This window comes from Asparagus officinalis, chromosome 7, assembly GCF_001876935.1.
Source record: "Asparagus officinalis chromosome 7, Aspof.V1, whole genome shotgun sequence".
Classification (NCBI taxonomy): Eukaryota; Viridiplantae; Streptophyta; class Magnoliopsida; order Asparagales; family Asparagaceae; genus Asparagus; species Asparagus officinalis.
In genome coordinates, this window is record NC_033800.1 from 37,377,530 (window position 1) to 37,397,030 (window position 19,501).

Sequence of the window (19,501 nt, forward strand, 5' to 3'; positions counted from 1 at the left end):
CCAACTCCTCTATGGCTGTCATCCTGGCAATAAGGGGAGCCATGATATCCACCAAATACTGGGGAGCCTACTGCGGCTCTGGTGTTGCCTGCTCCTGCTCGGGTGGAGCCGGCTGCGGCTCAGGTAGGACCTGCTGGGGCTCTGCCTGAGCGGCCCTTCTAGTGCGGGGTCTCCCACGTCCAGCCATCTCTCTGATCATAAGAAAAATAAGGTTCATGAGTCAAAGTAGACGTATATATATATATTTCATCTAAATGATAATATGATTTTCACATCACATAATATTCAAGCATATACTTTAAGCAAAATAGTTGCCATAAAAAAAATATTCTCAAAATTTTGAGATATACGCATATATCGTCCTCACTCATACTAGGAAATCCTTAGCGGACTCTACTCATGAATCCTAGGAAACTCTAACCTAGCTCCACGACTCAACACAGGATGATCCTAGGGATTCTGGAACTAGAGCTCTGATACCAACTGTGACGCCCCTAGGTTCACACAAGGCTGCAGTCCGAGGTGAAACCAGGAATGTCAAACCTGCCATGCACCACACCGTGCAATAACATGTTTCACCATCACAATTACTATCTCTCTAGTGGAATCAAAAAAACAGGTGTAGTACAAAGCAAGTAAAAGATTATACAACAATTGCTTAATGGAAGAAACTTGGTACAATGATAGAACATCAATTTAACACATCTCATCAACACAATAAACTAAAATGCATAGACAAGTCTGAAGTGAAAAGAAATGACAATCTGGAGATCTCACATGCCTCAAAATACATAATGACTGATACAGGAAAATAAGGCATCACAGCTTTACAACTCTAGAGCATATACCTCTCTAGCCTAAAATATCTCAAGTGGAGAAAGAAAATAAAATACATCTAATGAGAGGATCAAAAGACACTAGCAAGGGTCGTCCTCAACCTGCGACCCTCCGGGCTCCTGGCTCGTTACCTGAAAGGGGGAGGGACAACGAGCGTCAAAGCGCTAGCGAGCAACATCACAACCAACCCCAAGGGATAGGGCTCGTTGTATATGAAAATACAGTTAATACAATGTAATATAAATCATTTATACAAACATTAACGGGTCTTAGTACTTAGGGAAATACAACACGAGCATAGGTACGTCGAGCGAAATAATCCAAACAAGGAAACCCTCATGTATATACCTTGTATCTCAAATTGTAGATCCCTAAGTACAAAACCCGAAGCTAGTTACAAGAGAAAAAAAGCGTACCAAAAGTATACATGTCTATATTCCCGTACATACTCTGCTGTACTGACTTAAACTCGTGTTCAAAGTATCATCTCACATGAACAGGTGAATTCATAATCACCGTATGCATAAATACTTATATACACCCAACATGTAAATTGAACAGAAGCATGAACGAAACAGAAAGAAAATACTATGATGAGTCGACTCGTACTCAAATATGAGTCGACTCAACAGAACACATTTGATATCAGAAAAGGACTCTGTGAGTCGACTCATGACAGTCATGGGTCGACTCATGACTTATGGGTCGACTCGTATGCTAACGAGTCGACTCAGCAGAAGTAAAAAAGACAACACAGCTGGATTTCGTGAGTCGACTCATCACAGTCATGTGTCGACTCAACCTGATGAGTCGACTCGTGATGAGTCGTGAGTCGACCTACGGCTAAAATCTGCATATAATACAAGTTAAATTCACCAACACGATTCTTCCCTCTAATTCACTAATCTACATCTTTATAACCATCAATTCTAGACTATGATACAGAGATAAATTCACATATAGCATAAGGAACATTTACTTATGTGTTAAATCTAACAATTTACCCCGAAACATGAAAAAGGGCATTTGATCAAAAAGAAAACTCATGTTTTTATTTCTTAGAAATATTTTCAGATCTGGGTTTTTCTTCAAAAATTCGTGGGTGGGGATTTAAAATCTGAAACACATGATTTCTAGCATCTACCCTAACAAGAACATTGTTTTATACTTGAAAAATAAGTCTTGGGCTCAATAAAACTCGTGGAAAACCATTGTAAACTATTAAAAACGTGGGAGAGGGGTTTGGCGAGATGTTACTCACCTGAGAAATGATGAAGAACAGATCCCTTCTCTGAAATCCTCACAAAGCCGCTGAGAAAGCCTTCGAAACGCCCCAAAATCTCCAAGAACACCTAGGGTTTTAGAGAGGAGAGAGGGGGACTAGGGTTTCTGGGGAAAACTGATGGAAATGAGGTGATTTCGGGTAGGGGAGTATATATATAAGTGGATAAAACCCGACCCGAAACCCAACAAACCCGAACTGAGAAAACTGGAAAATCCTCAATGAGTCGACTTATCACAGTCATGGGTCGACTCATGACTTCCCGGGTTGACTCGTAACATAATGAGTCGACTCAGCAGAAACAAAAGGCAACAGAACTCGATTTCATGAGTCGACTCATGAAAATCATGGGTCGACTCATGGACTAAAAAAACTGCATATGATGGTTCTGCTGCATATAATGAAATTTGCACACTCAAACCCATTACTGATGCACATAAACATGATCAAAATCTACGGGGTCTTACACCAACCCCGACTATTTAGGAGGTTGTAAACCTCCAGTTATAACACTAAACCCTAATATTCTATGCACTAAATAGTCAGGGTTGACAACCCTGACCATTTAGAAAATGGATTAACCACTAGCAGAAAAACGAGCAATCTAGACGGAAATTTCCGTCTAGATTGCTCGTGTTTCCGTCTAGGTTGGTTCACATAGACGGAAATCCGTCTAGTTTGTTCCATCTAGTATATTTCCGTCTAGGTTGGGACAAACTAGACGGAATTCCATCTAGATTGACAACCTAAACGGAAAGCAACCTAGATGGAAGTAAGAAATCCGTCTAGGTTACTACCTAGACGAAAATGCGTCTAGGTTGTCAACCTAGACGGAATTCCGTCTAGGTTGCATCAACCTAGACGGAATTCCATCTAAGTTGCTACTGCTGCTACAACCTAGACGGATTTCCGTCTAGGTTACCGAATTCCGTCTAGGTTGATAAGCTACAGTTTTTTTTTTTTGCAGAATCTACGTTGCATGCTATATGATATCACATGTACACAATATTGTACAATAATAAATCATATTCATATCCAACACAATTGATCTAATTATATTTCAATATCAAATATAATTATATTCAAATAATACATTCACCAAAAAACTAAAAAGATACATAAAATTTTTACATAGATTATAAAGAATACAATTGTTTACATAACTTGATGAACTTTGCATAATTTATAAAATCCAATTGCATTTACTCCTCCAAGTTGTTGAAGCATCATGTTCCCTCCTCCTTGATCCTACATTATACAAAATTCAACATCAATTAGTCCATGCCTGAAATACACTTAGAAAGCATTAACTTTGCAAAAGAACTAATAAGGAAATCAAAATATTGGTTACTGGACTAACAACAACATTGAGATAAGAGCATACTAATGAGGAAAATAATGTGATAAAATTTTTGTGGAGGAGCAACTTCCCTCCAATCATTGTGAAACTGTGTGTCATTCCAATATGATTTCACAAAAGGCCTAGTGTCCACAAAGAAGAATTGCAAACCAACTAAATAGCAAAGTACATAAAAATGATTTCACAAAAGGCCTAGTGTCCACAAAGAAGAATTGCAAACCAACTAAATAGCAAAGTACATAAAAGAATAAAAGGGCAAACAGAAACAGCATGCAGCTCCATCATGTGATTAACTGTTAAAAGAATATTTAGCATAAAAAGGAGGATCATAAAAACTATACTTCCCCGTGAACAATCCTGTCAGATGAGGGTGTCTGTTTTCTCTATCTGAATAAATACACCTGCAGCAGGGCATAACATTAAACTCATTTTTGGTCACTAGCACTGGCCTGTATGGTTCTTACGCATACCAATATCAGAAAATACATACACTGATACTAGTCTGAAATAAAGAAATATTGTTGATACGAAAATAAGGAAAAATGATTTGGACTGCACAAGCATAATGGAAAATGAAGGGACTGAATCACTTATATCCAGCTTTACATTTCAAGTGTAATCCCTTATATCCAACTTCATAAAACTAAATACAAACAGAACAATCTTCATGTTTGCTCAAAACATAATATTGGATTGAGTGTTTTTAACTATACACATATATGAAATTTACCTCTAGTCGACTTGAATTATCTGTAAGTGTAACATCTGCTCCCAGTTTTGCCGCTACCAAGCCCGACAAAGAAGTTCTAGCGCCAAGCTGCTCCAAGAAAGGGAAGGAATCAAACTGTTTGCATTTGAAAGGTCTGAACAATTAACAAAGCAAAAAAATTGAAGCATCTTCAAACCACAACATAAAGCAAACAAAATAAAAAAGATATCACATCTAAAGATTTAAAGATTTAACGCTATAAAATCTACAACTCATCCATCTAATTACATGAAGATATCACATTTCCAATTACGAAATGAAAATTTGAGGCATCAAACAAAAAAAAGATGACAAATCGCTGAGCACTCGAAGAACAAACTTGCGGCCTTGAATAACATCACAGATGAACTCATTCAACTGGACGATGGATCCCTTCTGCAGTCGCCCCTCCTTCACGATGCTGTTCATCTACGTGGCGTGCTCGCCTGCTGCATGAGATCACCGTCGGAGAGCATCATCCTGTACCTCTCCGTCGTGCTCTGCGCCGTGCGCACCGTTGAACAAATCTCGAAACCTCGAACTCTATGCCTTGATCACCGTCGGATCTCAAGCTTCTCATGCCATTTTCTATACATATATTATGCAACATTGCAACTGTTGTAAAATGATAGAAATCTCAAGCTTCTCATGCCATTTTCTATACATATATTATGCAACATTGCAACTGTTGTAAAATGATAGAAGATAAGTTTTCTTTTCCTTTTAGTCTATACATATATTATGCAACATTGCAACTGTTGTAAAATGATAGAAGATAAGTTTTCTTTTCCTTTTAGTGAGACTGTACAAAAATATTGAAGCATCTGGAAGGATTTAAGACACAAATAACTAAAACAGCTGTAAACATTATGCAAATATAATAAAATTGATACTTTGCGCCTTTTATCTAAAGGAAGGTGTCTTTTTTCCCTCACATGTTTTTGACTGAATACTAAATCGCCCGATTAATGCAAAGAATTGCTTTTCTAAAAGAATAGCTCCATCATAGGCATATCTAGCAATGTATACATGATTTTACTTGCTACATTCAAGTCCAACTTAATATTGACACCGAGCTGGTGAATTTAAGGGATTTAAACAGATCTTTTTATCAATATACCACAAATTTTAATAAGTTCACATATATTATCACATTTTATAATCACTGCAAAGACAGAGAACGCACAAAACAATTTATTTAATGTAAAAAGTGCATAATTTGCAGGAACCTTACATAAAATCGAACAAGAACGCAGATCAAAGGAATCAGATGTCACCTGAAGAGTCCTGGTAGCAAATTCGACCCTAATCGTCGACTTGGACTTCAAACAAAACTTATTCCTTGTGAATCTCGACAGGATGTTTGATTTCCCGACCCCTGAATCGCCGATCAGCACGATCTTGAACAGGTAATCGTACTCGTGATCCACTCTGTGAGCCATAATACCTCTGATCTATAAAACCAAAACAAAAGGAGAAAATATAAAAAATCAATAACAAAATGAGATCGACAACTGAAGATCAAATCGAAGGAAGAAACGTTACTCAATGTTAGATCTGATCGAAGGAGCTGAGGACTCGATGAATTTGAACAGAATTTGGGGGGGAATTGAGATCGAAACAGAAAAAGCGAAAGAAGAGGGGACATCATTTTTAAGCGGCAGTTGGGGAGATTTTATACAATCATTTTTAAGCGGCAGTTAAGGCGGTAGGCGACGGAGGAGACGAGGATGGGGATGTGAATTTGAACAGAATTTGGGGGGGAATTGAGATCGAAACAGAAAAAGCGAAAGAAGAGGGGACATCATTTTTAAGCGGCAGTTGGGGAGATTTTATACAATCATTTTTAAGCGGCAGTTAAGGCGGTAGGCGACGGAGGAGACGAGGATGGGGATGCGGGCGGAGCGGGTGGCGGAGGAGAGGTGGACGAGGCCGGCGTGGAGAGGGTGGCGCCGGCGGTGGAGGTGAAGGGGGGATGAGGGGGATCTCGACGCGGCGGGAGATGGCTCCGTCGGGCGGCATGGAGATGTGAGAGAGAGAGAGATTTGGGGTTTTAATTTGGAGAGAGAGAGAGTGAGAGAGAGAGGGTTTGAACTGTTTGGGTGTTTTTAGACGGAGAGGGGAGAAAAAATAGTAGGAAAATGAAAAGAATAAGTGGGGAAATGAAAAAAGAGTGGCAGACTTGTTAATTTTTTAAGGCAACCTAGAAGGAATTTCCGTCTAGGTTGATGTAACCTAGACGGAATTTCCGTCTAGGTTGAGTAAATATTTTAAATAAAATAAAAGCCGTCTAGTTTGACAATCTAGACGAAAATTTCCGTCTAGATTGATTCAAACTAGACGGAACAAACTAGATGGAATTTTTTCCATCTAGCTTGCCTAAAACTAGACGGAAAAAAATTTCGTCTAGTTTGTTCCGTCTAGTTTATTCATTTCTCTACTAGAGTTAGTTTTTTCGGAGCAATGCATACAATCGATGACCTATACTATGTGTTGCTTGATCAATTATCCACCTCGATGAGATGTCCTCGCTCAATTTTCAAGCTTTTGAAAAAGTATAGCACTTGTATTATGTGTTTCTTGATCAATTATCCATATTGACGAGTGGTCCTCGTTCACTTTTCCAGCTTTTGAAAAAGTATAGCACTTTATGGGAAATTGTAGTAGCTTATTAATAAAATATAGCAACTTATGACAGAGTATAGTACCTTATTAATAAAATGTGGTACTTTATGGTCTCTAGAAATTCTGCATCTTAGTGGGATAATCCAAATCGGTTTTTTCGGAACAATGCAAACACTCAATGACCTATATTATGTGTTGCTTGATCGTCCACCTCGACGAGAGGTCCTTGCTCAATTTTCCAGTTTTTGGAAAATCCTAGCACTTTACAGGTAAGTATAGTAGTTTATTGATAAAGTATAACACCTTATGGCAATCTATAGCACTTTATGCCAATAGTATAACACCATATTGATAAAGTGTAGCACCTTATGGTCTCTGGAAACTCTGCCACTTAGTGGGATAAACCAAATTTGTTTTTTTCGGAGCAATGCAAATACTCAATGACCTATATTATGTGTTGCTTGATCATTTATCCACCTCGACGAGAGGTACTCACTCAATTTTCCAGCTTTTAAAATAGTATAACACTTTACGGTAAAATATAGCAGCTTATTGAAAAAGTATAGTACCTTATGGAAAAGTATAACACTTTATGGCTATACTATAGTACCTTATTGATAAAATATATTACATCATGGTCTCTGAAAATTCTACAGCTTAGTGGGATAATCAAAATTAGTTTTTTTTTCTGGGCAATGCAAACACTCGATGACCTATATTATGTGTTGCTTGATCTATTATCCACCTCGACGAGAGGTCCTCGCTCAATTTTTTAGCTTTTGGAAAAGTATAGCACTTTATGGGAAAGTATAACAGCTTATTGATAAAGTATAGCACCTTATGCCAAAGTATAACACTTTATAGCAATAATATAACACTTTATTGATAAAGTATAGCATATTATGGTCTCTGAAAATTCTGCCACTTTATTGCGTAAACCAAATCAGTTTTTTTTGGAGCAATGCAAACACTCGATGACATATATTATGTGTTGTTTGATCAATTATCTACATTGACGAGAGGTCCTCGCTTAATTTTCTAGCTTTTGGAAAAGTATAGCACTTTACGGGAAAGTATAACAATGCAAATACCCGATGACCTATATTATGTGTGGCTTGATCTTTTATCCCCCTCGACGAGAGGACCTCACTCAATTTTTTAGCTTTTAGAAAAGTATAGCACTTTATGGCTAAGTATAGCAGCTTATTGATAAAGTATAGCACCTTATGGTAGAGTATATCACTTTATGGCAATAGTATAGCACCTTATTAATAAAATGTAGTACTTTATGGTCTCTGGAAATTCTACAACTTAGTGGGATAATCCAAATCAGCTTTTTCCGAGCAATGCAAACACTCGATGACCTATATTATGTGTTGCTTGATCGATTATCCACCTCGATGAGAGGTCCTCGCTCAATTTTTTAGTTTTTGGAAAATTCTATCACTCTACGAGAAAGTATAGCAACTTCTTGATAAAGTATAACACCTTACGACAAACCATAGCACTTTATGGCAATATTATAACACCATATTGATAAAGTATAATACCTTATGATCTCTTGAAATTCTGCCACTTATTGGGTTAAACCAAATTTGTTTCTTTCAGAGCAATGCAAATACTTGATGACCTATATTATGTGTTGCTTGATCATTTATCCACCTCGACTAAGGTGCTATATTTTGCCATAAGGTGCTATATTTTGTCATAATGTGCTATACTTTGGTCATAAGGTGCTATATTTCCCCATAAAGTGCTATACTTTGCCTGAAGTTTCGAAATTCAGCGAGGACCGCCCGACGCGGTAGATGATTGGCCAATAAATACGATGCGTCGATCGTCGAATGTTTTCGTTGCGGGGAAAAAAACTAAAATGGTTCTCGACAACTTGATGTGCAGAATTTTTAGAGAGCATAAGGTGCTATACTTTGACCTTAAGGTGCTATACTTTGCCCATAAGGTGCTATACTTTGCCATAAGGTGTTATACTTTGGCCATAAGGTGCTATACTTTCCCGTAAAGTGCTATACTTTGCCTGAAGCTTCGAAATTCAACGAGGACAGCCCGACGCGGTGGATAATCGGCCAATAAACACGATGCGTCAGTAGTCGAGTGTTTTTGAGTGTTTTAGGGTTTTTTTGAGTGGGAGGAGCACCAGAAATATGGTGTATTTGATACTTTGGGTTTATAAATAAGTGATACTTTAGGTTTATAAATAAGTGGGTGTTGTATTTTGGGTGTATGGATCATAATGAAAGAAGATGGGTTTAAAAATAAGTTGAAGTAAAACTTTGGGTTAAAAAAAGATTTTCCCTTATTTTTGTCATTGTTGTTTAATCCATATCAGTTAACACAACACTTTTGCATATATCAAATAAATGTGAGCATACCCAACCTTTTGTTGCAGTGCCGCTATTTTATTAAACTGTTTAATACTTGTTAGATTAAGTCTATTGGGTATTGGGATAATGGGCTGTGACCCGTTAACCATACCCCTATTTGTATGACTATATATATATCTCTCTAGTATCTGAATAAATCAATGAAGTTAGGGTTTTTGCTCTCTCAATTATCTCTTTCTACATGGTATCAGAGCTTGAAACCCTAGCCGCCACGCTACAGTAACCGCGCTGCTACAGTAACCGCGCCGCTACAGTGCCGCGTCGTTTGTTTTGTTCCTTCTTTTTCCATGGCCTTGAATAGGTGATTCGAGGCCACACATGACCCGATCCGGTCATCTACTACTGTCTATCGCCACCACTAGCCGTGCCACTACAGTAACCGCGCCGCTACAGTGTCGCGCCGTTTGTTTTGTTCCTTCTTTTTCCATGGCCTTGAATAGGTGATTCGAGGCCACACATGACCCGATCCGGTCATCTACTACTGTCTATTTTTTTTTATCTGCTCTTAGTCTATGTTTAAAGAACAGATCTCTACTACTGCCCTGATTATTTGACTACTATCTGCCTACTACTATTGTGCAACAATGTCGGAAACAGATCTCTCCTCTTCTACATCTCCCTCTGCTGCTGCTGGTCAGACTTCTGCGCCCAAGGTAGTCTTGGGGACTACAATAAAATTGAATGGTACAAACTATCTACTCTGGGCTCAGGCTTTCCGCATCTTCATTGGCGCTCAGAGCAAACTTCCACATCTTCTGGCCTCTCCTCCACCCACCACAGATCCCACCTACAGTTCCTGGCTCTCGTCTGATTATTGTGTTATGACGTGGCTCCTCAACAGCACGGAACCACAGATTAGTAGCAGTGTTATGTTCTTAACCACTGCGAAGGAGATGTGGGACAGCCTGAAGATTATGTACGGAAATGAGAAGAATGCTTCCCGTGTATTTGAGATTTATGAGCGACTGTTTACGCTCAAACAGGGAGATAGATCAGTTCCGGAGTTCTTTGGTGAGTTAAAGGGACTGATAGACGAACTGGAGATGCATCAGCCTGCAGTAGCTGATGCATTTGAGACGCACGGGCCTCGTGTGTTCTGAACTTGGAAACGCACAGGCTGCTGGTGCGTTGAAATTTAATTCTGCGTTCAGAGTTCGGGACATAGCTGAGTCTGTTGAATAACGCACGTTATGGGTGCGTTTCGTGATTTAACTCTGCGTTCAGAGTTCGATGTCTGTTGACGAACGCACAGATTGTGTGCGTTTGAGAAACGCAGAAATGAATTTCTGCGTTTGGGAGAACTTGTTGGCTTAGGTCGTGATTCTTTGGGAGGACGTGGCTCTTTTAGTGGGAGACAGGGTGATTCTGATAGGGGTTCACGTCAGTGTGGTCATTGTGGGAGGACCAATCATATTTCTGAGAAATGCTGGGAGAAGTTTGGTCGTCCTTAATGGGCCCAAGTAGCCGATGCCGAGTCGACTCGCTCACCTATTTCTACTACTATTTCTAGTAATCCAGCTACTACTGTTCAGATTTCTCAGGCAGATTATGAGAGGTTACGCCAGCTAGAGATCTCTCAGAACAGTCATTCGGCTACTCATGCATCCTCTTCAGGTATGGATGCTTACATAGCTTCTCCTCATGAACCATGGGTACTAGATTCTGGAGTCTCATCCCACATGACAGGTATAAATGATTGTTTTGTTTCTTTACATCTTTCTAATAAGTTTCTCTCTATTCGCATCGCTGATGGTACACTTTCTCCAGTTCTTGGTGCTGGAGTAGTTCATGCTACTTCCTCTTTGAAACTCACTGATGTGTTATATGCTCCTAAATTCCCTGTTAGCTTATTATCCATTAGCAAGTTTACAAAGCACAATAACTGTAAAGTCATCTTCTTTCCTTCTTATTGTGTTTTTCAGGACCTAGCAACTGGGATGACGATTGGTTCGGGGCATGAGAGAGGATGTATGTACTATTTGGACGACAGTGTGCCGGGTGCTGGTCTTGTTGCAGCACAGCCTGATTCTACCTTACTGTGGCACTGGCGTCTGGGTCATCCTTCACTACAGAAACTTAGATCGGTAGTTACTGTTCAGTCTTCCCTTTCTTCTTTAGGTTGTGAGTCATGTGAACTGGGTAAGCACCATCGTGCTTCTTTTCAGAGTCGTGTCGATAAACGCAGTAGTTTTGCGTTTGAGTTAGTTCATTCTGATGTCTGGGGTCCTTGTCGTGTTCCCTCTGTGAAGGGTTTTCGATATTTCATTGTTTTTGTTGATGATTTCTCTCGCATGACTTGGCTATATTTGTTGAAAGAGAGGTCTGAAGTCTCGCATGTTATTGAACTTTTTTATAATGAAATAAAAACCCAGTTCTCTACTTCTGTTCATATTCTTCGTACTGATAATGCTTTGGAATATATGAAAAATGACGTTTCAAAATTTTATGCTCTTAATGGTATTATTCATCAAACTTCATGCTCTCACACTTCACAACAAAATAGAGTTGCTGAGAGGAAGCATAGACATATTCTCGATGTTGCTAGAACACTGATGATACATATGAATATTCCAAAGTACTTGTGGTCGGATACTGTCCTCACTGCCTGTTATTTGATTAATTACATGCCTTCCTCTGTTCTTGATGGTTTGATACCATTCCACTGTCTTTATCCTGCTAAAAAACGTTTTTCTGTGATTCCTCAAGTTTTTGGTTGTACGTGTTTTGTTCAGGATTTGACTGCTGGTTTGGATAAATTGTCTCCTAGGTCCATTAAGTGTGTGTTTGTTGGATACTCACGTACTCAAAAAGGGTATAGGTGCTATCATCCGACCACCAGGAGATATTTTGTTTCTGCTGATGTTACCTTTTTTGAGTCTGTCCCATATTTTTCCTCTGGTTCCACTACCTCTGTCAGTCCACAGGTGCCACTACCTTCTACGGCTCCCACTACTATTCCGGTATCTGCTCCTGAGGCTACTGCACCAAAGCCTCTACTGACATACTCTCGCCGTCCTAAAGTACATACACCTGTCTCTGCTCCTGCTGACTCTTCTTCTCCAGCTGCAGGTCCATCTCATGTCGAGCCTCATATCTCTTCTGACTTAGATGTTCCTATTGCTCTTCGTAAAGGTAAACGGTCTTGCCCAAAATATCCTATCTCTCTTTTTGTCTCTTATGACCGTCTCACCTCATCATTTCGTCAGTTTGCTTTGTCATTGTCCACTATATCTTTACCCAGGTCACATGAGGAAGCTTTGTTAGTACCCTCCTGGAAACAGGCTATGGATGAGGAGATGAATGCACTGCTTTCTAGAGGGACTTGGGATTTGGTCTCTCTACCTGCTGGAGCGACTGTGGTTGGCTGCAGATGGGTGTATACCTTGAAATATCGTCCTGATGGGTCTGTTGATAGATATAAAGCTCGCCTAGTTGCTAAAGGATATACTCAGACATATGGTATTGATTATTTTGAGACTTTTTCTCCTGTTGCGCGTCTAAACTCCATTCGTATTCTCTTCTCTCTGGCTGTTAATCTGGATTGGCCTATGCATCAACTAGATGTGAAGAATGCTTTTCTTTATGGTGATTTGGACGAGGAAGTTTATATGGAGCAACCTCCTGGGTATGTTGCTCAGGGGGAGAATATTGTCTGCAGACTCTTATCTGCAGGCTGAGAAAGGCCATCTATGGGTTAAAGCAGAGTCCTCGAGCTTGGTTTGATAACTTCAGCAAGGTTATTTCTAATGTTGGTTTTCAACGTTGTCAGTCTGATCACTCTGTCTTTCTTCGACGCACAACAACTGGTTTGGTTATTTTAGCCGTATATGTTGATGATATTCTGCTGACTGGGAGTGACTCTGTTGCCTTAGCTGAGACTAAGGAGTATCTAAACCGTCATTTTGTCACTAAGGACATGGGAAAGCTAAAGTATTTTCTTGGGATTGAAGTTGCATATAAAAAACATGGTCAGTTGTTGTCTCAAAGGAAGTATGTGCTAGATTTACTAGAAGAAGCAGGTCTCTTGGACTGCAAACCTGCAAGCACTCCAATGGAGGCAAATGTTGATTTGTGGCGTGATGATACCTCTCTACTAGATGATGCTGCACGATATAGGAGACTAATTGGGATGCTAATATATTTGACAGTTACCAGACCTGATATACTTTTGCAGTAGGTGTGCTGAGTAGATTTATGCACAAACCTAGAGAGGTTCGTTGGACAGCAGCTCTGAAGATTTTGGCATATGTCAAAAGTTGTCCTGGCAAGGGATTGTTATATAAGAAGCATGGGCATACTCACATTTCGGCTTTCTCTGATGCTGGCTACGCAGGAGACATGGGAGACCGAAAGTCAACCTCAGGATTTTGTACTTTTGTTGGAGGTAATCTTGTGACTTGGAGAAGTAAGAAACAAGATGTAGTATCACGATCTAGTGCAGAGGCCGAATATAGAGCAATGGCTCACACTGCTTGTGAGATGGTGTGGCTAAGAAAGTTTATGATAGAGCTTGGTTTTGTTCAGTCTGGACCCATGCCAATGCATTGTGACAACCAGTTTGCCATTTATATTGCACAGAATCCTGTGTTTCATGAGAGGACAAAACATATTGAAGTTGACTGCAATTTTGTCAGAGATGCTTGGGAGAAGAAGATAGTATCTCTCACATTCACTCCGTCCTCACAACAACTTGCTGATATTCTTACCAAGGCTACTTCTTCAAAGGTGTTTTCTACTATATGTGACAAGCTGGGCATGGTGGATATTTATGCTCCAGCTTGAGGGGGAGTGTTAGATTAAGTCTATTGGGTATTGGGTTAATGGGCTGTGACCCGTTAACCATACCCCTATTTGTATGACTATATATATATCTCTCTAGTATCTGAATAAATCAATGAAGTTAGGGTTTTTGCTCTCTTAATTATCTCTTTCTACAGATGTGACTGAACGAAATTGGCTGTAGGACACTGAGTTTCACTCACAAGCACAAACTCAACATAGGCATTAGTTGTCAAAAGATTATCAACTTGCGTTCATATTGCTGACACTAGAGGCTTCTTTTCCAAAATAACATTTTCACAATATTTTTTTTTTCATTTGTCAAAACTTTTCTAGAACATGCAAGTCATGGTCCAATATTGAACTTGCCTAACAATGATTTCTGCTACTGACGACTTTGTTAATTATCTTCTCAACAATTAGTTTACACAAGGCAGGACATAAATCTATACTACGTTTCCTCGATGAATCCTTTCATTTTCCAGTCATAAACATCATTAAGTTGTCTTATCTATAAGAAATGGTGATCACAATGACGAAATTCAGAAAATTAGGAAAAACATGTCCACAAGCAATGCATCAAATTTGAGATCTTTCATAAAGATTATATCTATTGAAATAATTTCAATCACTGAAATCGTCTTCAATTGGATATATTGTGCCATTATTTTTATGATTTCATTAAGGGCGTATTTGGATAGTAGTAATCTAGTAAGTTGGAGTCAATGTTGCTTTGGTCCAAATTTCAGTATATATTTTTGGTTGGGTGTTGTTACAACTCAAAAAATGGCTCAAAATTAGAAAAACTATTACTGCATTCAAATTGAAGAGTGGTTTGACAGAAGAGTTGGAATTATATAATATGAATGCATATGAAATTCGAGCTACACCTAATCAAATACACCCTACAACAAGATGTTATGACAACTTGCGCATCATGTCGTGATACCTTAGAAGATCGTTTTTGAATCAAATAATAAATTAGAAAGTGAAGCGTATCTATCGTTGAATCTTCACCGAGAATTTTTAACTTGTGATAAGGGACTAAGAGTGTAATTAAGTATATGATGAAGCCTACTGATAGCAGCATGGGTGTTTCCAAGCTTTTGGTGCATGTACTTCAGTAAGTTTTTAGTGCTTGTTGTCTTTAAAGACATCACTTTTTTTAGTCAAGGTTGAAACATAGATCTGGAATTTCAAATATGGTATTGGAAATATTTAGCTGATATCAAAATTATTTAATACCGACGTGGTACTGTAGCAACACTGTACTCTATATCGATCTTAGGAATATAAAAACTTTGAGAGATGTCGATGTCATGATAGTGGATCTATATAGATTTAGTACCAACTAATATTGAACAGACAACAAGAAAGGAGAAGATCATGGTTTGGCTTCACTTTTGAATTAAGCAGCTAACATGCAAACTTCGTGGAGTTTTCAAATCCAATTGATGTACTATATAAAGATCATAGTGCAATTACGACATTATGTATGTTTGTAGCCCCAAATACTCCAAATTGACATAGAACTAAGGATTCATTGTTCTACTTAAATTAAGATTCAAATTCTACACGCGTGCTCGCGTGCACATAAGCACCCATGCACACACGCATGCACATGCACAAAATATGCCCTCATGCATATATATATATATATAATTATATATTATATATATATTATATATATATATGAGATTAATGGGTATCCTTGTCATAGGAGGGGATTTCCTCTTTGAAAAATGATGTGTCACACATCCCCACCATGTGATATTCTCTCTCCTACTTTATTCACATGGGGGGATTGTGCACATCATTTTCAAGGAGGAAATCCCCTCCTTGGCATAGGACACCCATTAATCTATATATATAATATATATTATTATATATATATATATATATATATATATATATATATACACACACACACACACACATAGGAGAGTGAGTGTGGGTTCAAGCGTGCGTGGAGGGAGCATGCACTGTTGAACTCTCTATAATAAAGGGGATCCTCTCCTAATCAAACTACGATTTCTCACCGAAATGGAGGTTGGATTGATTTGCATTCTCGCTAATTTTGTTCCTCATTTTGGTATAGAACTTAAGAAGCCATTCTTCATGTGATTCCCGTCAGCTAAGTCTATCCTAATGTAGAATTTGTAAACAAACTTAACTTTCTAAAATAAAGCAAATCCACTTGTAATAATATAGGATTTCTTCAACAAAATGAAATTTGGATTGATCTGCTTCATCTTCAACTTTTCCATTTTTTTATTGAATTGTGTTTCACAAAAAAATTATGTGTTAGAAAATAAACTGGTGATGGTTAGGATCTAAGACGGTCCTGACAGAGATTGCTTTATCATGGTCTAGTTCTGGTATAATCATGAGTCTAAGGCTTGTAATGTTTGATGTGAGTGATAAAATGCAGACATGGCATCAGATTGTGAGAGATGATATGCAGTTAGGGAATAGAGACTGGCATGAGATTAAAATCATATTGTTGATCATGTCTTCAATCTTCTGAGGATATGCTGGTAAAGAAAATGAATGAAGGGACTGCTATATGAGGATGCTGGGACCTTCTTGCAAAGCATCTTTGTGACAAAAAGAATAGCAGAAACCTACATAAGCTATTAATTTAGGTTGGATTAGTATAACCTTCTCATAAGGCAACCCATTGATACAGGAGTTGCGGAAAATAGATTGTTGGCCTCACTAGCATCATCATTCCCCAAGGTGTGATTCCGAAGTCATGCCTCTAATTCCTTATCCTTGTGGTTTCTGATAATGACAGCTTATTTTTTTAAAAAATGCTTTTGAGTCTTTAAGATTTGTATTTATACATCCACTTAGATGGCCAGATATACAAGACAGATAAAGAATGATTAGTTTCTTAATTCTACTGCACTAACTAAACCAGTATGTACTCTAATATGTATCCTGAAACGTCAACCCTCAACGCAGCCTTCAAATTTGCTTATTCTCCATGTGCCTTCTCTCTGTTGGTATAAGTTAATATTTGGGCTAGTTGGCTCATCTTTCTCATGCTTTAAAAAAAATCTGTTGATCCATTCATTCATCTCCTGGCACACATATCTGTAGCAAAACTGCTACAGTACATACCTTCACAAGGATGCCTTCACTATGTGCTAGGTTAAAGCTTCATACTTGCACCTTTGCTTTCTGTTTGAGTTAAATTGACAAATAATGATAAATTCTGCTCTACTTCTCTAGTTATACTTTAATGATTTAAAATTTCTATTGACATCCAAATTGTTGGTCATTTACAGCCACTGGATCTGTGACTTTTGGAAGGTTGCTGGTGAGATGGTAAGTTATGTGTTCATGCTACCTGTATTTATTATGTTGAAACGACCAGTACCCATGCTTACATAACTCTTAGAAACAAACATATTTGAACTGTTGAAACCTGTGTTGACTCTAACCTCTGTGTTCATCAGTTTTGCGTGCTTTCATATTTAGAACACTTGTTATTTGCACAGCTAGATTAACATTTATGCTTCGCAGGCAACCAAGCTTAAACCAGGCTTAAACATTCATTATAACACGGGAACCATGAACAGGCTTCCTACTCTATATTTGAAAGTCTTACATATTTTGATCATCGACTTGTTGCCATGTTCATATTTAGTAAAATGCTTCTCAACCTTAAAGTCAACTCCATGTGATCTGAGTATGGTTTGAGATAGGTCTTTGGTGTATAGATAAAGTGATCCACAGTAAATGCTTGTCGATCAGGAATTGAAATTTCTGAGTGTGGCAACCTCACTTGATGGGATTTTAGTTTTTATTTTCTTACTCCATGGGACTCTTGCCGCTTATTATCTTAGATTTATGATCTTGTTCTACCTGTTGGACCGTCTTAATATGCCGTTGTTATCAAGGAAGGGATGTAATCAAGTTCAGATGAATATTTGATGATAGACTTGATCCTGTAACAAGCGATTGTACTTGTATATTTTCCTTTGAACACCCAAGATGGCATGGCCAAACTTCACCCTTGATTCTGCTGTGGTTAATCTCAAATTGGGAGGCATGGAGAGAAAGTTTTAAGTGTAACACGGGTGTAATTCCAAGATTAAGGTCATCTGTTTCTCGATGTTGGTATGGAGATGACTATTAACTAGTGTAGTTAATGGAAAATACAACTACTTTGGTGTTGTTGGGTCCCGAAAAAGACGAAACGACTGATTCGTCAACTGTTTTAGTCATAAGCGTAGATTCTATCGCTTTGTAAGAATCTTTTTACAATCGTTCTTTTTCTAGTACAGAAGAGGAGAAGATTGATTTGACTTCTCCTTTGTTTAACGTGGGCTCGATGTGGCGATGAGATGTCTCGCTCGATACTCGTGTTGAGCTTACTTCTCGTTGACGATCGGAACAATATTGTTTCAATTCGAGGAGAAAATAGCCTCTTTCAAGTGCTTGAGCTGCTTGCGGCTGTTATTGGCCATTGACGCTTGTGCGTCTAATTTTTGGATTTCAAGATCTGATGCTCGGATCTCCAAAAGAGTGTCCCTTTCCGCGTGTGCGTCTGTGTGTCCTTCATAGCTGCTCACGACTATTTATAGGCTTTTAGCGCGTAACCGACGCTGATATCATGGGTTAGGAGCGTAACTGATTCCTTAGATTTAGCCCACGTGGGCTGACTGAGTCTTTATGTCCGTTAGCCTCTTAACGTCGAGCCTCATTTGATGAGACGAGCCTCATTAGGTGGCGAGGTTCGTCGATGAGACGAGCCTCACTGCGTGGCGAGGTTCGTTTGATGAGACGAGCCTCACTGCGTGGCGAGCCTTGTTCTTGAATAAACTTCGTCCTCTGAAGAAGCTTCGTCTCCTGAAGGATAAGGCATTGAGAGCCTCGTTTTCGGGTGAACTTCATCTTCTGAATGTGCTTCATCTTCTAGAGGAGCTTTGTCTTCAATGACGAGTTTCGAACCTCGTGTCCAATGACGAGCTTGGTCTTCAGTGACGAGCTTCGTTTTCAATGACGAGCTTCGTCACTCTTTTGTTTCTTGCATTAGACGAGCCTCACTGCGTGGCGAGGTTCGTTTGATGAGACGAGCCTCACTGCGTGGCGAGCCTTGTTCTTGAATAAACTTCGTCCTCTGAAGAAGCTTCGTCTCCTGAAGGATAAGGCATTGAGAGCCTCGTTTTCGGGTGAACTTCATCTTCTGAATGTGCTTCATCTTCTAGAGGAGCTTTGTCTTCAATGACGAGTTTCGAACCTCGTGTCCAATGACGAGCTTGGTCTTCAGTGACGAGCTTCGTTTTCAATGACGAGCTTCGTCACTCTTTTGTTTCTTGCATTTTTAATGCCTACAGGTGTCTAGAACAAATAAATTTTTGCTTATCAGGTTCTCTGTATAATATGTTTAAGAGATCTCGTTAAGGTAGTTGCCAACGAGAGTTGATCATAGTTCGCAGATTGTTCCTCACCTCTGA

At 38.9% G+C, this 19,501-nt stretch overlaps 1 protein-coding gene across 1 annotated transcript; it reads left to right on the top strand.

Moving 5' to 3' along the window:
* LOC109846975 lies at positions 9,839-10,354 on the top strand. The gene has a single exon (XM_020416217.1). The coding sequence runs from the start codon at positions 9,839-9,841 to the stop codon at positions 10,352-10,354; it is 516 nt and encodes a 171-aa protein (XP_020271806.1).

Bases quoted from the DNA above. Each gene is read 5' to 3' on its own strand.
- LOC109846975 (XM_020416217.1), top strand. From the start codon at position 9,839: ATGTCGGAAACAGATCTCTCCTCTTCTACATCTCCCTCTGCTGCTGCT.